General features: G+C 39.6%; 2 protein-coding genes across 22 annotated transcripts in view; one reads left to right on the forward strand and one right to left on the reverse strand.

Moving 5' to 3' along the window:
• Positions 1-5,355: 5,355 nt before the first annotated feature.
• On the reverse strand, positions 5,356-16,739 carry LOC139976068 (FAST kinase domain-containing protein 5, mitochondrial-like). 18 transcript variants are annotated; one of them, XM_071984485.1, is made up of 12 exons: positions 16,635-16,739; positions 12,763-14,229; positions 12,281-12,384; positions 10,573-10,738; positions 10,111-10,152; positions 9,783-9,824; positions 9,619-9,660; positions 9,456-9,496; positions 9,292-9,333; positions 8,853-9,170; positions 6,690-6,804; positions 5,356-5,380 (listed from the first exon to the last, which is right to left on the reverse strand). In XM_071984485.1, exons 2-10 carry the CDS (start codon positions 13,388-13,390, stop codon positions 9,150-9,152), a joined length of 1,128 nt encoding a protein of 375 aa, XP_071840586.1. In that variant the 5' UTR covers positions 13,391-14,229; positions 16,635-16,739; the 3' UTR covers positions 5,356-5,380; positions 6,690-6,804; positions 8,853-9,149. The 18 variants fall into 18 exon arrangements, with proteins under 18 accessions (XP_071840586.1, XP_071840591.1, XP_071840589.1 ...); XM_071984490.1 differs by lacking the exon at positions 10,111-10,152; XM_071984488.1 differs by lacking the exon at positions 9,783-9,824.
• A 4,664-nt stretch (positions 16,740-21,403) lies between these two features.
• LOC139975994 (uncharacterized) overlaps positions 21,404-27,943 on the forward strand; it is a 47,033-nt gene continuing 40,493 nt past the window's right edge. For 2 of the 4 annotated variants that reach the window (XM_071984329.1, XM_071984330.1), the window contains exons 1-2: positions 21,409-21,613; positions 24,692-24,896. The gene's annotated coding sequence lies outside the window, so the exon portion shown is untranslated. Of the gene's footprint in view, positions 21,614-24,691; positions 24,897-27,943 lie in introns of all 4 variants that reach the window. The other 2 variants (XM_071984332.1, XM_071984331.1) reach the window with 2 other exon arrangements.

Consider the following 27,943-nt stretch of genomic DNA (forward strand, 5'->3'; position numbering starts at 1 on the left):
CAATCTTCAAAACGCTTATGGAAGAAAAAAAAAACTGTTGGGAAATTCTTGGTTCTCAGGCAAAAGTGTAAATTTGGTTGGTCATTTCAAACCCGAAAAGTGCCATTTCCGGTGATCTGGGGGGTATCAAAATCCGAAATTTTTGGGTACGCTGCGCGCCAACCGATGGTGGCGCTCCGCTTAGATAGTAATTCGCGCCCCCGGATTAGAAAATCCTGGATACGCCCCTGATAGTCCTGTGGGTGCACTTTTCTTCTTACAATACAGTGGAAAAGTTGTCATTATATGTAAGCCCCACTATTACAAGGGCGGAAGCACTTTTATTCTGGGGGGGGGGGGGGCACCGACATCAAAGGGCACTTTGCAGAAATTCGATTGGACTGATGCAGCCTTATATTTATTACCCTTTATAACTCTTATTGTATTTTCTTATTTGTGTATACACATCACTCTATCAACACCCCCCCCCCCCCTCAAGGAAAATATGCATACTAGCACTGCAATAACCAATGTGCAAATTGGGAAACTAGGAACAAGTTTTCTTTTGAGACAAAATGAGGTGAAATCATGCTAGTTTCTAATGTAGGAATCTTCCAAATTAGAGTTTATTTCTTTTTAACATCTTAACAATTTTTTTCCATTCGAAATAGCTTTGAGTTTGACTCACAGAAATTCATTAAAAGTCAGGGGCGTAGCCAGGATTTGCAAAGTTGTATATGCACGACTATCTGAGCGGAGCGCCACCATCAGTTGGCGCGGAGTGTACTAGAAAATTTTTGGTTTTACAAACCCCTCAAATGGCCGGAAACGGCCCTTCCCGAGTGTTCATTCTGGTTCCCTGGCCTCTTGCTAACTTGAGACACCTCAATTTTTATGTAGAAAAAGGGCACATTTTTTAACCTGAGGAAAAGTGGGGGGGGGGGGCACGTGCCCCCCGGTTCCGCCGCCCTTGTAAATACCTATATCTAGACACAAACATAGTTAAAAGAGCTTGCGTTCGTCATTGTACGACCAACAATGGTGGTAAAATGACAGCGCTCAAGTGATATAACTGAGCACGATCTGTGTCTACGGTTTTAGTTTGTGTAAGGTGAAGCAGGAGGGTTTTTTAATATTACTTTTTAGGTAATAACAAGCTGTGTTGTCCCTAGACTCGGACAAATTTACTCTGCGACCATGGTTCTTTGCAAAGGTGATTACTTTTATTGTAAATTACATAAAGAAACTAAAAGTAGATTTAGAAATGTACTGCAATACTTGTGGTGGTAAAACTCAATGTCAGGTTGGAATCTGGTAGATGCTGAATAAAATAGAATGTGTCATTATCTGATGTAAGGAAGAACAACCAAGCTTATCGCTGCTTGTTCCATAAAGTGCAGTTAAACATTGATACAATTTTGGAGCATCACCTCCCACTTCCCTTGATTCCCCCCCCCCCCTCCCGCACCTCAAGTGCTGAAAGCTGTAACGGTCACTGACCAGTTGATTTCTCACTTTTCTTTCGCAGGTGCGATACCTGGTCAAGAGTGAAGACCGATACAAGGCAGCGTTAGCTTTACAGATAGCTAATCTTCTTACCAGATGTATGTTTGCTTATAAACTAGGAATGAACGATTTACCTCAGGTATATAACAAAAGTGTTGCTTTCTTGTTCTAAATGTCTTTAATATAAGAATGAACATTACCATGCTATCAAGGAGACACTGTCACACAGTTTGCCTAATTCTCGAATCGGTCGAAAAAACCTTGCCGATTCTGATGAAGTGAAATTGAAGTAATAGCAACAAATCCACCGTGATGGATGTCTCTCATTCAGGATTAAGCAGCAAAATGAGGGCAATAATTTCCCGAAACAAATTAAATAGAGTAAAGGACATGGGTGTCAATCCAGGGGGGTGGAAACAATATCAAATGTCCCCCCCCACACATTTGGAAAAGAGTAATGTCGTGTCTCTATTTGGTTAGGACTTACACATCTCAGGATTCATATCATCGAATATCACTCAATGTTGCTGAATGGAGAATTCCACCCAGATCTCGTGAGTATACCCTGAGCTCTCCGACAATCTTAAGCTTAGTCTGCCTTTCTTTCGAGGCCAGTTCCAGTCGTTGTCGGTTGAAGGGTATAGACAAATATTCAAGTTGATGAATCCAGCGGTACAGGCTATATGTTTGGTGAATTCGAAGCTCTCTTGTGGTTGCTCCTCGTCTCCTCCGCCAGTTCGACGGAAGCCGAGAGATCTTTCAGTGCTTTGAGGCGTTTGAAGACATGGCTACGGAGCACCATGACTCAACAGAGGCTGAACCATGTGATGGTGTGCTATATTCACCGCGAACGTCTAGCCCAGTTGAAGCCTGAGGAGTTAGCAGAGAAGTTCGTTGGTTCCTCGGATTACAGACGCCGCATCTTCGGGCGATTCCAGTTGAAAACTAGTGCACTCCGTCATTATCATAGGAGACAGCACTTCATAGCTAGAGCCAAAGCTTGTACATAGTGGTTGTTTAGTTGTAGATGGTGTTTCAAAGACGGTGCCCGTTCCCTAATATTGGGGAAATGAAATAGGGAGCATATTCCGTGGCAGCGCATCCCATGTTACCTTGTTGTTGAGTTTACTCCACAGTGAGAACACTGGGTACACGCAGGGACGTCTCTAGAGGGGGGTGTGGGAGTGTCTCACCCCAAACTTGGTCAAACTGACGATAGATGGAAAATTGGAGTGCGACAGTCGGAATTTCCGACTGTCGCACTCTAGTTTATCTAGGCCTATTCATTTATTCCTGTGATTGTGCATGACCTAAAAATTGAAAAATGTCGGTCAAAATTTACCTTTAATCTGTCATATTGACCACGTTTTCCTTGCCACTTTGAGAAATTGTACCTCGCGATTCTTATACTCCACCGTACAAAACTTCGTATGATTTTGAATACTCAAAAAAAAAAGGCCAATAGAACTACCGTCATAGGCGTAGGAGCCAATTTGATTTGGGGTGTTTTAACGACTTGCCCGAAAAATATAACCAAAATTTTTCGCGCGCGTTCCAAATGTGAATGCATATCATATAGACATGCATCGGTTTTTACATCGCATGCAAATAACATACAATCATTTCCGTCTTATTACCTTTCCATATTGGTTAGAATTATAGTTGAAAGTCGTTACAATATTAATGGTAATAATAATATCAGTTTAACTACTGAAAACACATTGCAAATTATCTTTCTTTCAGTAGGTGCCCGAAAATTTATCAGCATTTTGCCCGAAATTTCACAAAAATATTTGGTTGGGGTGGGGGGCTAATAAATTTGTGAAATGAGTGCCAGTGGGTACAAATGTATCGAAAAAAAATTCGGAACAAAAGTGCAGTCGCGAAAGATTGGGTGTCTGACTGACACTGACCGTATCATTGACGAGTAGCGCGAGGGTGGGGAGGGGGATGGGGGTACAAAGCAGCAGTCGGAATTTTCTGGCTTAAACCCATCCAGTTGGATTTTCAGCCACTACACCCCCCCCCCCTCAATCATCAGGCCTTAGCTACGTTCCTGATTACAAGGTGGTGACATAGTACGCTCCGACCAGAATTCACCCGATTCAAGATGCAGATCCACCTAGCAACCGAGGTAACTTGCGTGAGGACTCCAACGAACAACCACTGATTTATTTGGATGCCTTCATCACTTTAGCCACCACTCACATGGGACCTATTCTAAGTCTGACGATACAATTTATTCACACATTGTTAGTTGTCATGGGTTCGAACAATTGAGAGGTATTCTATCCTAAAACATAGGGCAAAATGGGGCTGGGGTTCCAGTTCGCCGCATCATTTGTCAACTTGCACTGGGTTCTAATGTTCATGTCAATTGGAATCACTAATAAAAGAAATAATCCACCTAAAATGAAGGTCGCATGAACTTTCTTGCAGATTTCCTGAGTGACGAATTTGTAATTTTCACCCGATATCACGCAACTAGATGGCTGCTATCCAGCCTGGCAAGTGCCATCTCCAGCGATCTGGCAGGTATTGAAATCTGAAATTTTCTTGGTACGCTGCGCGCCAACCGATGGTGGCGCTCCGCTTAGATAGTAGGCCTACTTACGGCCGGAATACTCGAATCGATTACGTCCCCCCCCCCCACGTTTCAAATCGGACTGACGCCCCTGGTAAAGGATAATATATATATATATATACATGACAATTCAATACTTTGTTGTGTCTTTTGTGTTTTCTTAAAACTGTAATCAATTTTCATGCAAACGTTTTTCTTACTTTTTATCGTAGTCTGTAGCCTTCTTTAGTGCAATGGATATTGACAAGGTGCTTCGAAAGGAGATGGAAATGGACTGTGTAACACCCTCTAACCCTCATGGACTTGAAAGAGGATACAATATTCCAAAAGGTATCCTTGATAATATATATGTATATATATATATATACATATCTATATCTATGTATTTATACATATATATATGTATATATATATATATAAATGAAAATCGTAATGAGTTGGAAAATCAAGAACAGTGAAAAAACTTTCAGCCTCCACCGGGATTCGAACCACGGGCCTCCCGCTCTGTACTCGGACACCCTAACCACTGGGACAACAGTATTTGAATATCAGCCAAAACTTAACAACATTAATCCAAGCGGGCAGTTTAAACCTGAATGTAAGCAATCTTCAATGTTTTGTTCGTTTTTGTTTGTTCTACTGCAGGAGAAGCTTTGAATATTCATGAACTGCTGGAACGCATCAATCGTGGAGAAGGGTCGACCGTATCTAAATAGATTGCACAGCCTAAAGTATAGGTGTAAAGTAGCAACCTATATTGAAATAGCAAATTTCCAGGTTGATTGTCCGCAACACTGGTATATAGATACTAGCCGTATACCAAACCATCGGTGGATGAAATGTGTTTGTAAACTTAAAACAGAAATATTGTCAAACAGTTTTCAGGGAAGATGCAAGCCTTTTGCATTGTGCCTTAGACATTTAACAAACTCTTCAGTGATTGTGGATTTCAGAGAACAAATGCCGAATGTAGAGGACATACGACTGTTCTAAAGCCAAAATACCAACTACCCTGGCAGCAAGTTTGTTCCACCAGCTATATTTGTTTCAATGCGCTCTGCAATTCACGGTTGGCTAGTAAATCAAGGAGGACAACAATTCGGCATTTGAATACACTCGTTTGTCTGTGACGTTCCCGTTGCGAAACACATTCCATCCGACCAGTACGTTATCTTCTGTGATTTGCTCCATTTGTGATACACTAAATTTTAATGCAACTCTTTTCAAAGAGAACTGAACAGTTTCTTTTTCAAGTAATTTCCTAGCAGCTGGGCCGTGTCTTCCAACAAGCTCCCAGTCGTGATAAGGAATCTGGAAAAATGATACGACGATCATGTTAGCACACTTGGACAGTTGTGCGAAATATGTTTAACGTCTTCACTGGACACAAGATACTGAAACAACTTCAATGGAAGGGCTGCATTGTTAACAGCTGAGACTGTTCATGTGAAAACAGACGGTCTTGTGTGACTACTGCACTAAAGAAACAGAGGTTATAACTGATGGCACTGTTAATGTGTCCATAAAATATATTTGTGTAAACATGTTGATACTACGCCTGCCAGTATCATGAATTGATAGTTAATTTTAATGACATAAAATACATATATTTCTCAGGTCTGAAATTAGTGCAGGTGCCTATTATACCTAGAACTTTCATACCACAGTATGTATGGAAACAGAAAGTATTCATAAAGGAAGAAGCCTTCTTTGAAAAGTATTTGTACTCGTCGTTTGTAATATCTTTTCTCTAATTTTCATGCAATACTTCGCTGCACAGCTTTGTGTTACACATTAATCTATTGATTAATACTAGTCTATATTATATTATGCAATTACCGATGCAGTTTATTAGATTAGCTAGTCAGATTATCTTCAAATTGGTAAAGGAAAGTTTTGCATGTTTTTTTTTTATTTTTGAAAACTTTTGAAAATTTATTTACATTTGCTTATTCCATGTTAATTTTCATAGTGATATGAAAAAGTGGCCTGCATGACACATTTTTTTTGGGGAATGAATAAGATTCCTTAATTTTTCACCCATTGATGTTCTTTGGCATGTACCAACCATAGCAGTTAGATTTCACTGTAAGGATATAAATCCTTCACGAATTGCTTTTCAATTAATATACAACTCTGAATACATCCTTTACAAAGAACAACATTACGTAAGAATATTTCCTAGTGAGGAAATTGATAAAAATACATAAGAGACACTTAAAGCAGGGTTATTGCACTTGTCAAATATGATCAGGCCACTCCCTAAGGACTGCACATATTGATCACAGGTTGTGTACTGGCCACAATTGAGAAAGGGTAAAGTGATACAAAGTTCCTACTTGACTTTACAGATATCTTTGTAATAGTCAAAGAGTTTTAAGTTTTAAAAACCAATACCATAAAACAGGATACGCTATGTAGACAATATTTAACATTTTCAGTTTAGTGAATTTTTGTTTTTTAACTTGAAACCTTTACAGCAATCACAGAGGAAAAAGATACGGTTTACCATTTAGTCAGCGGGCAGCAACTATATCCTTAAAGGAAAATGTATATCCTTTAGAAAATTTGCATGTTTTTTTTTTACTTGTTGCCAAAAATGATAACCGATATCACTTACGTTGATAACATGGTAACCTAATTCAGCTAGATGTCGTCTCTTCATACTGTGAAGACCTAACAACTTATTGCCTCCGAAGTGATGGTGGTTTCTCGAAGACACTTGTATCGCAATCCTGGGTAAGAATTGAATGGAAAGACATGATCCCAAATACTACACAATTTAAACTGATCATTTATAAGTGTGGTTATGGTCTTGGGTAGGACAAAGTATGACAACAGAAGGACATAAAATGATTCGTAATCATTAAATCGTTGTCATTTGATTTTAATACAAAATGCTCGATACATTTTGAAAATTGCTGACACATAAAAGATTTAACCTGTTTACTACCAGCTAAACTCATACACTAACCATTATGTAAGCAACTTGAACTGATGTGTCAAACACAAAATGGATGCTAACACTGTATCATATAGGAATTGCTAAGTAGTAATTATTAGTCTAACAAAGTAGTAATTATGAAAATACAGTGGAAAACTTCACTGATTTTCATTTGGAGTACCGACTTCTGCAATTTGAAGATCTGGCATCTCCAATTTGGAGAACCGGCTTCTCCAATTTGGAGATTCGGCATCTCCAATTTGAAGATCCGTTTTCTCCTATTTGAAGATCAGGCTTCTCCAATTTGAAGATCCGGCTTCCCAATTTGAAGATCTGGCTTCTCCAATTAGAGGATCCAGCTTCTCCAATTTGAGGATCTGGCTTCTCCAATTTGAAGATCCGGCTTCTCCAATTTGGAGGTCCGGCTTCTCCAATTTGAAGATCCTGCTTCTCCAGTAAGAGGATCCGGCTCCTCCAATTTGAAGATCCGGCTTCTCCAATTAGAGGATCCGGCTTCTCAAATCTGAAGATCCGGCTTCTTCAATTAGAGGATCCGGCTTCTCCAATTTGAAGATCCGGCTTCTCCAATTTGGAGGTCCGGCTTCTCCAATTTGAAGATCCGGCTTCTCCAGTAAGAGGATCCGGCTCCTCCAATTTGAAGATCCGGCTCCTCCAATTTGAAGATCCGGCTTCTCCAATTAGAGGATCCGGCTTCTCAAATCTGAAGATCCGGCTTCTTCAATTAGAGGATCCGGCTTCTCCAATTTGAAGATCCGGCTCCTCCAATTTGAAGATCCGGCTTCCCAATTTGAAGATCCGGCTTCTCCAATTAGAGGATCCGGCTTCTCAAATTTGAAGATCCGGCTTCTTCAATTAGAGGATCCGGCTTCTCCAATTTGAGGATCTGGCTTCTCCAATTTGAAGATCCCGCTTCTCCAATTTGGAGGTCCGGCTCCTCCAATTTGAAGATCCGGCTTCTCCAGTAAGAGGATCTGGCTCCTCCAATTTGAAGATCCGGCTCCTCCAATTTGAAGATCCGGCTTCCCAATTTGAAGATCCGGCTTCTCCAATTAGAGGATCCGGCTTCTCAAATTTGAAGATCCGGCTTCTTCAATTAGAGGATCCGGCTTCTCCAATTTGAAGATCCGGCTCCTCCAATTTGAAGATCCGGCTTCCCAATTTGAAGATCCGGCTTCTCCAATTAGAGGATCCGGCTTCTCAAATTTGAAGATCCGGCTTCTTCAATTAGAGGATCCGGCTTCTCCAATTTGAAGATCCAGCTTCTCCTATTTGGAGAGCCGGCTCCTCCAATTTGGAGAGCCGGCTCCTCCAATCTGAAGATCCGGCTTCCCAATTTGAAGATCCGGCTTCTTCAATTAGAGGATCCAGCTTCTCCAATTTGAGGATCCGGCTTCTCCAATTTGAAGATCCGGCTTCTCCAATTAGAGGATCCGGCTTCTCCAATTTGAGGATCTGGCTTCTCCAATTTGAAGATCCCGCTTCCGAACCTGAAGATCAGGTTTCTCCAATTTGAGAGACAATTTTTCATTAGTAATAGTCCTTCAACAGCTCTGATCTAACATTGAGATTAACATTTTCATCAACTTCACATTTTGTTCTACTTTCATCTTGAAGGTCACCTTCAAAATATATTTTCCACAAATGGGGAGGAGAATCACTAAACCAAGATTCCTCCACCCACAGGCTGCTTCAGCTTGTCCTCCTTTTTCTCTCAAATAAAAAATGCAACCCTATAAATATATATATATATATATATATATATATATATATATATATGAAACCTACACTTGTATCAAAATATAATATGAAACACAATACCATCTCTGATTGGCTGATACAGGTAATGGCTGAGGAAGTTGGACTTGCTTAAGTCTCCTCTCTTATGGATTGTCAATGCTGCCTTCCTTTTCTTCTGTTGTTCTTAAGGTTCTATTTCTACTATGAAAGATGTTATCATGACCTTTCTTATGACCAAGGTGAGTTGCACTTGTGACAGATTTAAGTCAAGTTAAATGTGAAATGATGTCATCGTTGAGAGGTATACTGCTGCTAGAGTTATCATCCCGTTCGGTTGCTGGTGATGTACTTCCATTTATTGGTAGGGGTGTATTGGTGTCATCCAAGGAAATTCAATGTCTGGAGGAAGGAAGAAATTATGAGAGAGAGTAAAAAAATGGAAAAATAACCGAAATGTAGATAACAGGATTTATTCAGAAGAACAATTAAGAACAGGTCTGGTTATAAACACAAAGCTTACTAGGTAGGGGTGTATTGGTGTCATCCAAGCAAATTTCAATGTCTGGAGGAAGGAAGAAAATATGAGAGAGAGAGTAAAAAATGGAAAAATAACCAAAGTGAAGATAACATAATTTATTTGGAAGAAAAATTAAGAACAGGTCTGGTTATAAACACCGAACTTACTAGGTAGGGGTGTATTGGTGTCATCCAAGGAAATTCAATGTCTGGAGGAAGGAAGAAATTATGAGAGGGAGAGTAAAAAATGGAAAAATAACCAAAATGAAGATAACAGAATTTATATGGAAGAAAAATTAAGAACAGGTCTGGTTATAAACACCGAACTTACTAGGTAGGGGTGAATTGGTGTCATCCAAGCAAATTTCAATGTCTGGAGGAAGGAAGAAAATATGAGAGAGAGAGTAAAAAATGGAAAAATAACCAAAATGAAGATAACAAAATTTATATGGAAGAACAATTAAGAACAGGTCTGGTTATAAACACCAAACTTACTAGGTAGGGGTGAATTGGTGTCATCCAAGCAAATTTCAATGTCTGGAGGAAGGAAGAAAATATGAGAGGGAGAGTAAAAAATGGAAAAATAACCAAAATGAAGATAACAGAATTTATATGGAAGAACAATTAAGAACAGGTCTGGTTATAAACACCAAACTTACTAGGTAGGGGTGAATTGGTGTCATCCAAGCAAATTTCAATGCTTGGAGGAAGGAAGAAAATATGAGAGAGAGAGTAAAAAATGGAAAAATAACCAAAATGAAGATAACAGAATTTATATGGAAGAACAATTAAGAACAGGTCTGGTTATCAACACCAAACTTACTAGGTAGGGGTGAATTGGTGTCATCCAAGCAAATTTCAATGTCTGGTGTAAGGAAGAAAATATGAGAGAGAGGTGGAGAGAGAGAGTAAAAAATGGAAAAATAACCAAAATGAAGATAACAAAATTTATTTGGAAGAACAATTAAGAACAGGTCTGGTTATAAACACCAAACTTACTTGCCTGAGTACCTTTGTGTCATAATGGGTAAAGCTCTGGGTTTTATATCTCAGGTACTACTATACTTAATTCAAACCCTGAGGGAATGTTTGAACTTTTCTCTGGACTCTGAAATTCCATCTCCGACAAAAAATTAAAAATTTTCTCTGACCTATGCAACCCACAATGGATCTAGGGTCATTGTATTGTGATAATGCTCATGTTTGAAAGCCAGTGAACATTACTTCTCTGCCACTAACCCCTGTGGATGGAAAAAAAACCCTAAAGAAATCACAAGGTCCATACCTGCTGTTCTCATGTAAGGCAAGATGAAGTGTACTCTGCAGTACTTGCTTCCTCCAACGATAGATTTGACGCAGTCTGCAACCTCTCGTAACTCAGACCTTTGCTTTAGTTCCTCTCTGATGTCACCTAGCATTTGATGAGGGAATGGTTTGGATGTCAAATATTCCTGTGGATTTAAAAAAGATAGATAAGAGATTGTAATGCAAAATCTTTCTTCAAACACCTTCATGTTTTTGGGTTTTGAAAACAAAACAAAACATGGTCTAGTAAATATTTTAAATGTTCAACTGGTAAATTATCCACTACATCAGATGGTAATGCTGGTGACACTGAAGCCCAGGACAGCTTAAAATTTTCCCAAAATTTGGAAAAGAGACTTATCAGACCTGGAAAAATTCATGAAACCTTTAAATAAGTTGAAATTTGATTGAGCCCTGTTCAAAAATCTATGTAAATCTACACAATTTAACCTTCAGTCAAAATGAAGTTCACCAGATGTCTGCCTTTTTTCTGGGGACTGTCCTCGGACCTCATGGACCGTCTCTGGATTAAAAGTGTACATGGAATAGTCTCCGGATTAAAAGTGTACATGGAATACTGTAGTCTCCAGATTTAAAGTGTACATGGAATAGTCTCCAGATTTAAAGTGTACATGGAATAGTCTCCGGATTTAAAGTGTACATGGAATAGTCTCCGGATTTAAAGTGTACATGGAATAGTCTCCAGATTTAAAGTGTACATGGAATAGTCTCCAGATTTAAAGTGTACATGGAATAGTCTCCGGATTTAAAGTGTACATGGAATAGTCTCCGGATTAAAAGTGTACATGGAATACTGTAGTCTCCAGATTTAAAGTGTACATGGAATAGTCTCCAGATTTAAAGTGTACATGGAATACTGTAGTCTCCAGATTTAAAGTGTACATGGAATAGTCTCCGGATTTAAAGTGTACATGGAATAGTCTACGGATTTCATGTACTGTCACCGATCATTCCCAAATTTATTGAAAGGTCCAGAATAAAGTAAATTTGAAGAAACAAATGAACATAGTCTCTAGAGAATGTATGATAGAAACTTTGCACCTTCATTCTTGATACATATCACCACCAGACATTGAGATCTCAAAATCGCACACATTCCTTGATGTCAACATGGTGGGAGGGTTAGGGGGGACCATAATGGACATATTTATCATAATGTTTTCATCAAAGTACCATAAGTCAGTACGCAACTATAGTTACATCAATTGGAACATACGTTGCACATTTCCCTAGGAAAACTGTAAAACAATTCCAAGAGAGACCTACAGTATTACTAGCAAGATACAAACATTCTATCAAATCTGGAGACAAAATGTTGTAGAAAAAAACCCAAGCTAAGAATGAATATATATATATACTTTTAAATTTTCCATTAATTGCTTTCTACTGTATCTATCTACTTGTACTGCACTGATTCCAAAACAGACAGTTTGTGTACTAGTAGTCAATAAGCAAAGAATATAAACTGGGTTATTTTTTATGAAAAAGGTATGAACAGTCAAACTAACATGGAAATGTAAGGTTCCTGTATTAATAAAGAATAACAATTTTTTATACCAAAACTTCCTTGTCCTGTTAAAAGCCCTAATCAATTTAAGACAACAGGTGAAAGACAGATTCAAGACAATGTCAGAGAAATAAATCGAAAAGATTTTGATTTCACTTACTAAGTTTAATCTTTGTTCTAGTTTCACTGGACTCTCTAAAGAAGCAGCAGCATGAAGCGTGAAGAGATTACTCCTAAGATCTACTCCTTCTCTCTCTTCGTAGTCTGAAAAAAGAAAAAACGATACCCACAAGAATAGCTCCTTTTTCAAAGAATTTTACTCCCAAAAGATTTCCACACAATGTTAATTTATAGAACTTGGTAAAAGTTTCGGGGAAATCATGACAAACGACACTGTCAAAATTAAATTTTTGACTGATCGGTCCCATTCTAAGTCGCTTGCCATTGAGATAAATTGTGTTGTATTACAAACTGTGGCAATTCCAACTATCAGTAACTCCATAACAGTACCCCAGTAACTTAAAATGTAACTTTCACCCTGATACTTGGAACATATTCCACAATTCGCCAGTCCAAATTTTACCACTGAACTATCTTTTTGAAATTAAACCCCTCCAAACAATTACAGGAGCCAATACGAACCTTTGATATGCTGTAAGAAACCGTCACTGAAGACCTTCTTCAAGAGGTCACTGGGATAGACATTTATGTAAGCCAACGAGAGTAGAAAAGAAATAAAATAGATGGGAAATGTCGCCATCTCCTCTCGTAATTCTTCCACCCTTGCTTGCAGAACATCGACAACCAGCTTCCAATCAGTGGGTTCGTAATTCAATGTCACAAACGACCAGATGATCTTGGCTACATCCTTACTGCGACACTGTTCGATCTTCTGTAGGACTTCTCTAGAGGCAACGTCCATCAGATCCTTGTGGAAATTATGGAGTGTGGCAAAAATTACCACAAATTGCATGATTGACTTGATGGGATATCTGTGAGCTTCCTTAGCTATCTGGTCACCGAGTCTTTCAAACAGGCTGCTGTATCCATAGTAGTTATGACAAAACACTTTCAGAATACCGACGATGTGATAGCTGGGATGTCTCCAGAGGTCAGATGCAAACAAGACATCCCTCAACAAATTCATGAAGTCGAGAGAACTGTGGTTGTAGTTTGATTTGTAGAAAGCTGTACAAACAGTTGCGATTTCGACAAAGGAGAGGTCCTTATCTCGTAATACTGTCACAGCCCTGGATTCCAAATCTGACATCAATCTCCTTGGAACACCTCAACTTTCAGCAGCTGTTTCAACTGCCAGTCACTACTTCTGATCACACTTTCTTGACTAAACACATTTGCACATTCTTTGAAATACTTGGATACCATCAAAAACTTGATTTTGTATCTCAATGCAGCTAGATGAAACAGGAATTATTCAAATTCTTGTTGCGGTAACCTGGCGCAAGAATCCGACATGGTCAACAACGACGACAAGAAGTACTTAAACTTAGAACAGGCAATACTCTTGCAAATGCTTCCTTTGAAGACTTAACAAGGATTGGAAGAACTCAGTTAATGCAACTGCTGGTATCCTCCCAACAAGACAGCTATCATTCAATCGACTTAAAATGGTGAGCGTACTATCCTTCTTAGAAGTTGGCGTTAACAGCAAAACGGCTACATCAGCATAACTGGGGCTTCCAAGTTGAAATAACCGTGGAGTTCCTATTGTGTGGAACCTTTCAAACTGCATTGGCGATGAATATTTATCCAAATATTCACTACCATTTAGTAAGCCTTCCAGCTGTACCTTAGAACTATAGAATCGCGATTCTTTGGCTGGAATTGGTGAATATTCCCAAGTTAGGATCTTGCAGCTGCTTGTATATGGTGTTGAGAAACGCATGGTTCTCCAACAAACTGTCAGCCTACAGTAGTACAAATTCTCCTGTTCATCATCACCCTGCAGGAGAGACCTCTTGAAAGACTCCTCAAGGACCACCCAGAGACTTCTAAAAGCTTTGTCTTGGACATAACTGTCATTTAATGGGACTGTAGGGTACCCACAGTAGTGTATAGGAAAGTATGTTGCTACTGTACAAGTACATGCTGAGGGAATGTGTGAGGTGGGGGTGGGGGGTTGGGATGAAAGAAAAAAGAATATTAGAGGCTGAAACCTTGATATGTCATAGTCCAAGGAAAAAATGAAAATTGCATCCTAGTTAATTCATTTACAGTTTTTCCTGTTTCAAGATTAAAATCTCTGGACTGCTCAGGACAATAAGTGTAACAGGCTTCAGCCTTTGAAGCTACATATTTTACATTCAAACTTGTGTTGCTAGGCTTAGGCCTAACACTAGTATATACTGCATATATTGCTATGTTAAGTTAGCTTGCACATATTTATTGTTCTGGTTCCTGCAGATGAATGTTCATTTCTACTATTCTGGGCTGGTTGTAACTGTACAATAAGGGGATTCAATGCGATGTGATTTTTTTAGTTTTTACTTAAATCAAAAGAATACTTGAGGACTTGCACTGGTGACCGACATATTTTGGGCATATCAATTACAGACCTGTCAACCTGTTTGACCCCAAAATAGGGAGAATAACATTTTTCAGGGCCCAAAAAACGGGAGAATATGGGGAAAATAGGGAGGTTGGTAATTTTCAACTGAAATTATATAAATACTCCTAAATAAATACAGTAGTCTACAGTACCGCTCATGTATAACTGGACATGTGTATGCGCACAGGATCGTATAAAGACATATAAACAAGTACAATCGCGTATAAATATTCGTTGACAAACAAATTGTCGTGTAGACACCTTGTATAATCCCTGTACGAGTTTATACGCAGGTTATGCTATTGTGCTCAATGAATAGGGTTTTAAGTCGCCGAAAGAATTAGTGAGATGTTTGAAACAGCTGTTTCTTAAATTGTAGTTTAAGACGTGATATTCACCTAGCATCGAAGAGGACGCAGGTAAAGTGTGTGCCAGCATAGAACTTAACTGTTTTTTGTCGTATACAAGTAGCCTACATGCGAACTGCACACATTCGGTACGCCGCATATACAAACAAGTGACAACTTGTGTTTATTAAACTTGTGCACCATGGCATATGCACAGTGCACGCCGTACGACTGTACTGTATTCAGGACTCGACCAAGGCCAACGTACAATAACGACATTGGGCGAAGTCTGAGAACTGACAAAGCAGCCTGATATTGGTTGAGAGTCCCGCACGCGAATTTCTTTTTCCTGAACCTTTCGGGCAGTGTACGTTGAGTTTAGCCAATCAGAGCGAGGCTGTGTTGATGACGTACTACAGTAAGATGGCGGCGTGCTTACCAAATGTTGAAGTGGGGAAATCACATTCGATAAGTCAACATAATTGTTGTACTACAGCAGAAAGTATTAATGTATATAAGCCTTTTCAATTCATGATATAATACTTGGACGTAACTACTTGGACATGAGAAAAAGTGGCGGAAAAAATCCACACGGGGCCTCGAACTCACGGTCTTTCGTTTCCCACCTTATGTTTTGAAGCGACGCATTTACCCGACTGACCATCTTTACTGAGTAGTACGTCATCAACACGAGCGAGGCTGTGTACGTCATCATCACAGCCTCGCTCTGATTGGCTAAACTCCACGTACACTGCCCGAAAGGTTCAGGAAAAGAAAATTCGCGTCCCGCACAGCACTGTGTCAGTCGTAACGTGTTTATAAACAGTCAATCTATTTTTAGATTACACTTATTACGCGATAGGCATAGGACTAACTGTTGGCTGTTTTCAGAAATTTCGCAAGTGATGAAACATTAAAAAACCGGGAGAATAGAATATGAAACCGAGAGGCCGGGAGATTCGGGTAAAAACCGGGAGTCTCCCGGTAAAACCGGGAGAGTTGACAGGTCTGCAATTAGCATTTGAATATATACAATTATGTATACTGGATGGTCAGGTTATTTTAAGTTTGTATTGGGAACAAGTTTAGTATTAGTTAATATTGGTAATCTTCTCTCACCAGACAGCAGTGCATGTCTAGTGCAAATGATAGGAAAATAAAACGTTTGTCTCCGTGTCTAAGAAGTTTACTTTGACTCCATGTAATCTATGTAAGTAATTTACACGAAAATAAAACGTTTCAAACGTCTTTTTTATTACTCAAAGTCATACCATGCGAACATTTTGAACCACGGCAGCGACACATCATACCATGCGTGCAGCGGAATTGGTAGAACATTATACGGGAAAGTTACAGAAACTGGAAAATTAAAAATACCGTAATCCCCATACCACTGATTGACCGAAGGCTAGGTGCTAGGTTCTACACAGACATTATGCTTTAAGTTACATTCGGCCCTATTCCGCGAAGTTCGTGCAAGGTACAGTACATAGCATTCATAGAAATGCATATAACTTTTTTGAAATGTAAAACTGCGTAATCAATACTTATTTACTATCATTAGGCCTATCCTTTTGTAATTGATCTTGTTTATTTACCGTAGTATTACATTTCGTGGAAACCTCTGAGCAATATGTACAGTATGGTGCTCTGCGACAAAATTATGGTCGTTAGCTAGTGAAGTGATATGGCTTTGATATGGTAGCATACGCCCATTAAAAGCCCCATTGACTTACACACTAAATCACAAAAGTAATGTGGTCTCTAAGTCTAGATAGAAGTTTTCACTAGCTTAACGCTACCCATCACCGGATAGCTGACAAGTTGGCCTTTCATGGCACCATCAATTTTCCGTACCATGACCATGAAAATTTTTTGCTATCCGAGCCGGAAGTTTTCGTCACTTGTAAACAAACCTCTTCACTCAGTGGTAAACAAATTTCCTACGCTGCTCCTGGGAAGCCTAAAGGGGTCTAAAATTGCCTCAATTGACCCAATTTTTTCACCACATGTACTTCCATTCATGCTCTTCAACATGAAAGCCACAAAAAACTAGATTATGATTGATAACAGGTCACAAAAGATGTTCTCCTGCTGCTTTTTGGCACTTTTCCTGAGATAGGAGAACAATCGAGCGGATTGATATAGACTCTAATAGGAGTATGCCACCTTAAGTGAGAGTTGAATTTTTTTTTTTTTTCCAAAATGATACTTTTCATAGTCGTCACAATATAAACCACAACAGAATTATATGCAATTATCATTTTAGGTCCATAAAGATGTATTTTCAGAGATTTCAGTATGCACGGTGCAGTGTGTAAATACACATATGAGCAATACTGTGTAAGCAGTAACCAGGTCTATGTCTGCAACAACACTTCCAGTCACCAATTTTGATAAGCTTGACCAATTTGGGTGCATCTATGATTCTTGCAGGTATTATTGGTATCCCTGATCACAATCCACTTGGTCTGGCTTGCCCTACCTGCAGAAACATCATCCATAGAAGGGTTAGCGGTGAGGGCTTTTTCGTCTCTGGCTCTGAAAAGTGATGAAAACTACTTTTGTTTAGCTCAGCAGATTCCTCACAAACTGACCCACAGGACATACCCCAATGTATTCCTGAACTGTTTGGAACATGTTAAACTGATATTGCATGTCACTCCAGTGCAACTGTTAAGTTACTAAGAATAAAAGAAGAGAATTGAAGGTGTTCTTTGCCAAAACTGGATCATCGGGATTTGTAAACAACAGCCTCACTGTAACAGTATTACAGCAGTCAAAAGGAAAGCTTACTGGAATGCTATCTAGATACACTGTTCACCTCAATAGCATATCCAGTCCATTTAAAGGTTTGTGCATAGGTTGTTACAATGTATTAAAGACAGTTATAAGAGAAGAGAGGTGGATAGGGGGGCATATTTCATGATAAAACATTCAAATTTGTTGCTCGGCAGAGAACAACAACGTCAAATTACCTTATTCTCCATTGGTGGCAAGCACTGGTTCCTATAGTTACTACAGTAGATCTCCCATGGAAGCATCAGGATATCTCTTTCTGCTGTCAGAGTTGTTTGGGATTTGTTGTTACCTCATCTAACCAGTTGAGTCCATTGATACCACACCCATTCAAAGTATATCGCTGTGCATGCTGAGGACTTAGCACATCAACTTTCTCTGAAATTGACAAAACAACAGAAAACTAATGAGGAGTGAATAGGCTCAAAACCCCCTTGATGCACATTGGCAGAAGCAGAATATGCATACCTTTGTGGATTATTTGCTAAATAAGACTCAAAACATTCTCTGTGCAAGGTATTAACCCTCAGCAGCCACTCCACTTAGGATACAGACCTCATACAACATTGTGCTACAGCTGGTGTAGACTTGGTCTAGGATACTAACGTAGCGCCATTATGAACCTGAGGCCTAGGCCTAAGCTAACAACATTAGAGGTATTTCATGCATTGAAACTGAGTTTTTGTCCTTAGTTAAACACCAGGTACTTCCAGCTTTAGCAAAAATAACCTAAAGTATGATTACCATGTAATTTAGGTGCCCACAGATGTCAAATTTCACTGAACTTAGTCGTTCATGTCACACACACTGCAGGCTTTTTGGTCTGATTCTGAAGGATTTTGAATTTCGTGCATTTGGCACCTACTTAGCAGATTCAAGGCAGGAATCATACTACGGAAGCTTTGGTAGGTCAAGGCTTAATGACCCAATAGTTTATTGGGGAGGAAAACTGGTTAGAAATGCTCAGAAGGCTGTTCTAGTCTAATGTATGGACACGCACATGCTCTTTGTGGTACTTTAAGGCTGTAATACTAATTTATGCGTAAAAATCACCCAAGCGTGAAATTTTCTGACGTTTGCTTGAAAACCATTTTTACACACCATAGCAACTACTTTGATCCAAAATTGGGACTTCTAGCACTTAAAATGAAAAATTTGGCATTTTTGCTTAAGGTAGCATACGCCCATTAAAAGCCCCATTGACTTACACACTAAATCACAAAAGTAATGTGGTCTCTAAGTCTAGATAGAAGTTTTCACTAGCTTAACGCTACCCATCACCGGATAGCTGACAAGTTGGCCTTTCATGGCACCATCAATTTTCCGTACCATGACCATGAAAATTTTTTGCTATCCGAGCCGGAAGTTTTCGTCACTTGTAAACAAACCTCTTCACTCAGTGGTAAACAAATTTCCTACGCTGCTCCTGGGAAGCCTAAAGGGGTCTAAAATTGCCTCAATTGACCCAATTTTTTCACCACATGTACTTCCATTCATGCTCTTCAACATGAAAGCCACAAAAAACTAGATTATGATTGATAACAGGTCACAAAAGATGTTCTCCTGCTGCTTTTTGGCACTTTTCCTGAGATAGGAGAACAATCGAGCGGATTGATATAGACTCTAATAGGAGTATGCCACCATATAGACTGAGTAGACTGACATGCATATAACTACATTCATCGATTCAGGTGGCATACTCCTATTAGAGTCTATATCAATCCGCTCGATTGTTCTCCTATCTCAGGAAAAGTGCCAAAAAGCAGCGGGAGAACATCTTTTGTGACCTGTTATCAATCATAATCTAGTTTTTGTGGCTTGCATGTTGAAAAGCATGAATGGAAGTACATGTGGTGAGAAAATTGGGTCAATTGAGGCAATTTTAGACCCCTTTAGGCCTCCCAGGAGCAGCGTAGGAAATTTGTTTACAACTGAGTGAAGAGGTTTGTTTACAAGTGACGAAAACTTCCGGCTCGAATAGCAAAAAAATGTCACGGTCATGGTACGGAAAATTGATGGTGCCATGAAAGGCCAACTTGTCAGCTTTCCCGTGATGGGTAGTGTTTAGCTAGTGAAAACTTCTATCTAGACTTAGGAACCACATGACTTTTGTGATTTAGTGTGTAAGTCAATGGGGCTTTTTAATAGTCTTATGCTACCTTCAGCTACCTAACATGTAGATTTGTATCCATGAGCCAAACTCACAGTAATACATGCATGCAAGAATCCATAAAAATTAATGCACCAAGTATTGTCATACTCCCATTGAAAAGTGCCAAAAAAAAAAAAACAGCAGGAGAACATCTTTGTTTTATATGTTTTCAAATAGGATATGATTTTCTGTGGCTTGGATGTTGAAGAGCTTGAATGGAAGGACATGTGGTGCAAAGATTGGGTGAATTGATGGAATTTTGTAACAACTTGAGGCTTCCCAGGAGCAGCGTACGAAAATTGTTTACTATCGAGTAAAGGGTTTTGTTTACAAGTGACGAAATCTTCAATTGTCTTGATGTGGAAGCGCATAAATCAAAGTAGAGATGATGTGCCAATAAGGAGGATTGGAGGTGACACAGAGCAGTTAAGAAATTCTGTGTTTAAATCTGGATATGTTTCTCCGTGCGAGCAGACGGTTCAGTGTGCTTAACTTGCTCCTCTTCTAGCTCAAAGTCTTAACTGCGTCATGATATAGAAATCTGCATGCATCCCGACAGGCCAAGCCCTCAGATATCAACGTGGAGGGGGGGGGGGGGGGTATGATTTGTCAGTTGACAACTTCTAGCTATACTTTAGCGGACCCTAAACGTGACGGACTTAGTGTGTAAGATAATGGAAGGATTACTTCCGGTACGACACCTACAACAGCTATAAAATAGAAAGCTCCTGATTAAAACCCTAAGAGGGCTGCCAACTGTGACTGAAATAAACACCGTCGCGTTCTGACTTTACAGGGATGATAAAGGTCAGTCTCTTAACATTAGCAATTCCGTTAGATTTGTACAGTTTTTCTGATCATAGAATAGTTACAATACTACGTTGGCTTAATAGGTACATAGGAAAAGGAAACAAGTCTGCTCTAATCTGAAACTTTGGACTTTTTGTCTCTTCATTTGGACCTTTTTTTTGGATCCAAATTTTGAATGGAAAAAAAGAGGCAACATTTTGAGATAAAAAGACAACATTGTGAGATTTGGGGACTCTGTTTTTCTTTCCCAAGTCCTTATTAAGCCACCGTACAATGCTGACACATGGTGCACACAATATTAAACTGCCACATGCAACCATCACAGTAGTCTACTGCTGTACACATGTAGGCCTAAGTAAAGGTTTAGTAGCTACAGCGTGATAGTCTGACGTCTATCTTGTCCGTGCGCGCATGCAAACAGTGATACAAGAGCGCTCACAATAATATCAGCATAAAATCAGAAGCGCGCGCTCCGAAATATTTGTCTGCATTGCATGCTGTACGTACATAATACCTCCGCGCGCGCGTGTGCGTTGATCTATATACGAGTGTTTACTATACCGTCATACACAGTGGATTTTCAATGGAAAATATTTGTTGTCATTTTGTAGGCGTCCATATCAACACGTACTGTACTGTACTGTACTGTACTGGGCAGTTCTCTCTCCATTGCAAGCAGTGTAGTCTAGACGTTGGATATATCTTGACGTCGTTCTTCGCCTTAATTTAGTTGTTCGAACGACTCCAATGACGGCCCGGGGTTGCAGAGAAGAAAAGGACGACATTTGAAGACACAGTAAACATAACGTGATTACGGTTAGTGATATTTTACATTATCTGAAGTTATCTGTATGCATGTATATCTGTCTGTGAAGTTAGCATATGCATAGTCTGCAACGTAAACCTAGTCTAGGCCTATCAGTATATGCCTTACTTTTGACTCCAGTTTTATGCACAACGAGAACAGTGTTACGTCATGGACATGTACCTATCAGCAACTGAGGCATTTTGACGGCACTTAATGCTTTCTGGGATCAGTGTAGAAAAGTCTGTAGGAGAGTTAAAATATGTTGGGTCGGGATTGCGCCAGTGATATGTCGGTTACTTCTTGTAGGTGCCAGACGTGGCACGAGAAGTTGAGAGCGCCATCGATGGCCATCTTCTAAATGTCATCTATCCATTAGCGACAGGGCTATTATTCACGATGTTACCATAGCAATGGAGCGTTAGATTCGAAACGGAGCTATTTTTAAACGAATATACAAGTCCCATGGAATTGTCGTGAATTTCATATTTGTTTTGGTCATAATACGTTAAATACAGAGCAAAAGCTAGATAAGGTAGAAATTAGATAGATTTATTCGTCAATGAGCAAAGTTTACCAGTAGAAAGTCCTAGTATGTCATAATTGAATCCTCCACGCTACTAGGTTTTATTCTCGGCTATGTCTGCTGTATCTGCATTATCTGCTTTGTGTACCGTCATGAATACCGCACATTTCGATCGTTTTTAATGCACCGAGAGCTCGTGGCATTGTTTATGACGTTACCGTACCTGTTTGTATCACACTGTCTTTCAAACGCCTGCCTCAGTAAATCAGCATTTAAGAAATGTGAAGTTGTTCTAACAGGAGCATAGCTGTTTCCACACTTAACGGTTTATAATATAAAGGCTAAGTAATGACACAACATTCCCGAAGAACAAATATTATCAAGCTTTTCAGAAAAGATGTCGCGGTGGCCTTACACTGTACAAAAGGAGCATTCCTTTTTGCAGCTACAGTTTTCGTGCTTATGTATACTTTCATTAAAATTTCCAGTGAAAGGCGACGAGCGAGACAGAAATCAAATTTACTACTCAGGTCTTAAGTTCCGATCGAATTCTATTGACAAGTTGTGCAAAATATTGCAATGACCTACTTTGTTTACACGAAACAAAATACCAAATAGAAACAACCACCCCCACCCCCACCCCCAATAAAAAAAAACAGACAAACAAACAAAGCAAAACAAATGTTAAACACCATGTATATACATGCAGATATTAACAACAACCCAAAAAATAATAATAATAATAATAAAAACAAAGAGTGCTTCGGCGGGGAATCGAACCTAGGCAGACATGAGCATCAATTTAATCTTAAATAAATTGTGATTACTTAGCAAGAAAAAGATGAATGAAAAAGACAATAATTAATTTGAATTATTGTATTATAAAATGGAAGACAAAAAGCTAAAATTAACAAGAGATTACGCCTCATCGAGGCCATGGTTTCACTGAACGTTGAACATCAACCCAGTCCGAATCGACGTGAGCCCTCCATTGCAAGTCAGTTAGCCCACTTCTGGCCCGAAGGCCGGGCTCTAAACGTAATCTCCCGGATGCTTTTGCGAACTAAGGGAGGATACGGAATTGGGATCCTAGGCCCGTATAAAAATTCCACCTTGGCGATGCCATTATAAACAAAGCAGTGTCTGTCATCCGATCGGCGCGATTCACACAGCCTGACAACAAACACCGACGCGCAGTGCTGTCTTCCAACCGTTCAGGCCACCACGCCAGCCTGGTGATTCTTGGGTCGAAATAATACTTAGAGTTCCAGATTGTTCCAAAACAATGTGATATGAATGCATACCATGCCCCAATTGGAGTATTGTACATTCGCACAAAAGTTTAACCGTGAAAAAAAAAACACGAAAAAACCAAAGAAAAAAAAAACACGAAAAGATAAGTAAAACAAAAGCACACACACACACACACAAGACGTAAAATGACCTAACGCAGTGCTTGTTTTGGCATATTTCCAGTCACCACGATCGTTTTGATCGTCTTGATGTGGAAGCGCATAAATCAAAGTAGAGATGATGTGCCAATAAGGAGGATTGGAGGTGACACAGAGCAGTTAAGAAATTCTGTGTTTAAATCTGGATATGTTTCTCCGTGCGAGCAGACGGTTCAGTGTGCTTAACTTGCTCCTCTTCTAGCTCAAAGTCTTAACTGCGTCATGATATAGAAATCTGCATGCATCCCGACAGGCCAAGCCCTCAGATATCAACGTGGAGGGGGGGGGGGGTATGATTTGTCAGTTGACAACTTCTAGCTATACTTTAGCGGACCCTAAACGTGACGGACTTAGTGTGTAAGATAATGGAAGGATTACTTCCGGTACGACACCTACAACAGCTATAAAATAGAAAGCTCCTGATTAAAACCCTAAGAGGGCTGCCAACTGTGACTGAAATAAACACCGTCGCGTTCTGACTTTACAGGGATGATAAAGGTCAGTCTCTTAACATTAGCAATTCCGTTAGATTTGTACAGTTTTTCTGATCATAGAATAGTTACAATACTACGTTGGCTTAATAGGTACATAGGAAAAGGAAACAAGTCTGCTCTAATCTGAAACTTTGGACTTTTTGTCTCTTCATTTGGACCTTTTTTTTGGATCCAAATTTTGAATGGAAAAAAAGAGGCAACATTTTGAGATAAAAAGACAACATTGTGAGATTTGGGGACTCTGTTTTTCTTTCCCAAGTCCTTATTAAGCCACCGTACAATGCTGACACATGGTGCACACAATATTAAACTGCCACATGCAACCATCACAGTAGTCTACTGCTGTACACATGTAGGCCTAAGTAAAGGTTTAGTAGCTACAGCGTGATAGTCTGACGTCTATCTTGTCCGTGCGCGCATGCAAACAGTGATACAAGAGCGCTCACAATAATATCAGCATAAAATCAGAAGCGCGCGCTCCGAAATATTTGTCTGCATTGCATGCTGTACGTACATAATACCTCCGCGCGCGCGTGTGCGTTGATCTATATACGAGTGTTTACTATACCGTCATACACAGTGGATTTTCAATGGAAAATATTTGTTGTCATTTTGTAGGCGTCCATATCAACACGTACTGTACTGTACTGTACTGTACTGGGCAGTTCTCTCTCCATTGCAAGCAGTGTAGTCTAGACGTTGGATATATCTTGACGTCGTTCTTCGCCTTAATTTAGTTGTTCGAACGACTCCAATGACGGCCCGGGGTTGCAGAGAAGAAAAGGACGACATTTGAAGACACAGTAAACATAACGTGATTACGGTTAGTGATATTTTACATTATCTGAAGTTATCTGTATGCATGTATATCTGTCTGTGAAGTTAGCATATGCATAGTCTGCAACGTAAACCTAGTCTAGGCCTATCAGTATATGCCTTACTTTTGACTCCAGTTTTATGCACAACGAGAACAGTGTTACGTCATGGACATGTACCTATCAGCAACTGAGGCATTTTGACGGCACTTAATGCTTTCTGGGATCAGTGTAGAAAAGTCTGTAGGAGAGTTAAAATATGTTCGGTCGGGATTGCGCCAGTGATATGTCGGTTACTTCTTGTAGGTGCCAGACGTGGCACGAGAAGTTGAGAGCGCCATCGATGGCCATCTTCTAAATGTCATCTATCCATTAGCGACAGGGCTATTATTCACGATGTTACCATAGCAATGGAGCGTTAGATTCGAAACGGAGCTATTTTTAAACGAATATACAAGTCCCATGGAATTGTCGTGAATTTCATATTTGTTTTGGTCATAATACGTTAAATACAGAGCAAAAGCTAGATAAGGTAGAAATTAGATAGATTTATTCGTCAATGAGCAAAGTTTACCAGTAGAAAGTCCTAGTATGTCATAATTGAATCCTCCACGCTACTAGGTTTTATTCTCGGCTATGTCTGCTGTATCTGCATTATCTGCTTTGTGTACCGTCATGAATACCGCACATTTCGATCGTTTTTAATGCACCGAGAGCTCGTGGCATTGTTTATGACGTTACCGTACCTGTTTGTATCACACTGTCTTTCAAACGCCTGCCTCAGTAAATCAGCATTTAAGAAATGTGAAGTTGTTCTAACAGGAGCATAGCTGTTTCCACACTTAACGGTTTATAATATAAAGGCTAAGTAATGACACAACATTCCCGAAGAACAAATATTATCAAGCTTTTCAGAAAAGATGTCGCGGTGGCCTTACACTGTACAAAAGGAGCATTCCTTTTTGCAGCTACAGTTTTCGTGCTTATGTATACTTTCATTAAAATTTCCAGTGAAAGGCGACGAGCGAGACAGAAATCAAATTTACTACTCAGGTCTTAAGTTCCGATCGAATTCTATTGACAAGTTGTGCAAAATATTGCAATGACCTACTTTGTTTACACGAAACAAAATACCAAATAGAAACAACCACCCCCACCCCCACCCCCAATAAAAAAAAACAGACAAACAAACAAAGCAAAACAAATGTTAAACACCATGTATATACATGCAGATATTAACAACAACCCAAAAAATAATAATAATAATAATAAAAACAAAGAGTGCTTCGGCGGGGAATCGAACCTAGGCAGACATGAGCATCAATTTAATCTTAAATAAATTGTGATTACTTAGCAAGAAAAAGATGAATGAAAAAGACAATAATTAATTTGAATTATTGTATTATAAAATGGAAGACAAAAAGCTAAAATTAACAAGAGATTACGCCTCATCGAGGCCATGGTTTCACTGAACGTTGAACATCAACCCAGTCCGAATCGACGTGAGCCCTCCATTGCAAGTCAGTTAGCCCACTTCTGGCCCGAAGGCCGGGCTCTAAACGTAATCTCCCGGATGCTTTTGCGAACTAAGGGAGGATACGGAATTGGGATCCTAGGCCCGTATAAAAATTCCACCTTGGCGATGCCATTATAAACAAAGCAGTGTCTGTCATCCGATCGGCGCGATTCACACAGCCTGACAACAAACACCGACGCGCAGTGCTGTCTTCCAACCGTTCAGGCCACCACGCCAGCCTGGTGATTCTTGGGTCGAAATAATACTTAGAGTTCCAGATTGTTCCAAAACAATGTGATATGAATGCATACCATGCCCCAATTGGAGTATTGTACATTCGCACAAAAGTTTAACCGTGAAAAAAAAAAACGAAAAAACCAAAGAAAAAAAAAACACGAAAAGATAAGTAAAACAAAAGCACACACACACACACACAAGACGTAAAATGACCTAACGCAGTGCTTGTTTTGGCATATTTCCAGTCACCACGATCGTTTTGATCGTCTTGATGTGGAAGCGCATAAATCAAAGTAGAGATGATGTGCCAATAAGGAGGATTGGAGGTGACACAGAGCAGTTAAGAAATTCTGTGTTTAAATCTGGATATGTTTCTCCGTGCGAGCAGACGGTTCAGTGTGCTTAACTTGCTCCTCTTCTAGCTCAAAGTCTTAACTGCGTCATGATATAGAAATCTGCATGCATCCCGACAGGCCAAGCCCTCAGATATCAACGTGGAGGGGGGGGGGTATGATTTGTCAGTTGACAACTTCTAGCTATACTTTAGCGGACCCTAAACGTGACGGACTTAGTGTGTAAGATAATGGAAGGATTACTTCCGGTACGACACCTACAACAGCTATAAAATAGAAAGCTCCTGATTAAAACCCTAAGAGGGCTGCCAACTGTGACTGAAATAAACACCGTCGCGTTCTGACTTTACAGGGATGATAAAGGTCAGTCTCTTAACATTAGCAATTCCGTTAGATTTGTACAGTTTTTCTGATCATAGAATAGTTACAATACTACGTTGGCTTAATAGGTACATAGGAAAAGGAAACAAGTCTGCTCTAATCTGAAACTTTAAACTTTTTGTCTCTTCATTTGGACCTTTTTTTTGGATCCAAATTTTGAATGGAAAAAAAGAGGCAACATTTTGAGATAAAAAGACAACATTGTGAGATTTGGGGACTCTGTTTTTCTTTCCCAAGTCCTTATTAAGCCACCGTACAATGCTGACACATGGTGCACACAATATTAAACTGCCACATGCAACCATCACAGTAGTCGACTGCTGTACACATGTAGGCCTAAGTAAAGGTTTAGTAGCTACAGCGTGATAGTCTGACGTCTATCTTGTCCGTGCGCGCATGCAAACAGTGATACAAGAGCGCTCACAATAATATCAGCATAAAATCAGAAGCGCGCGCTCCGAAATATTTGTCTGCATTGCATGCTGTACGTACATAATACCTCCGCGCGCGCGTGTGCGATGATCTATGTACGAGTGTTTACTATACCGTCATACACAGTGGATTTTCA

This window comes from Apostichopus japonicus, chromosome 11 (genome assembly GCF_037975245.1).
Source record: "Apostichopus japonicus isolate 1M-3 chromosome 11, ASM3797524v1, whole genome shotgun sequence".
Classification (NCBI taxonomy): Eukaryota; Metazoa; Echinodermata; class Holothuroidea; order Aspidochirotida; family Stichopodidae; genus Apostichopus; species Apostichopus japonicus.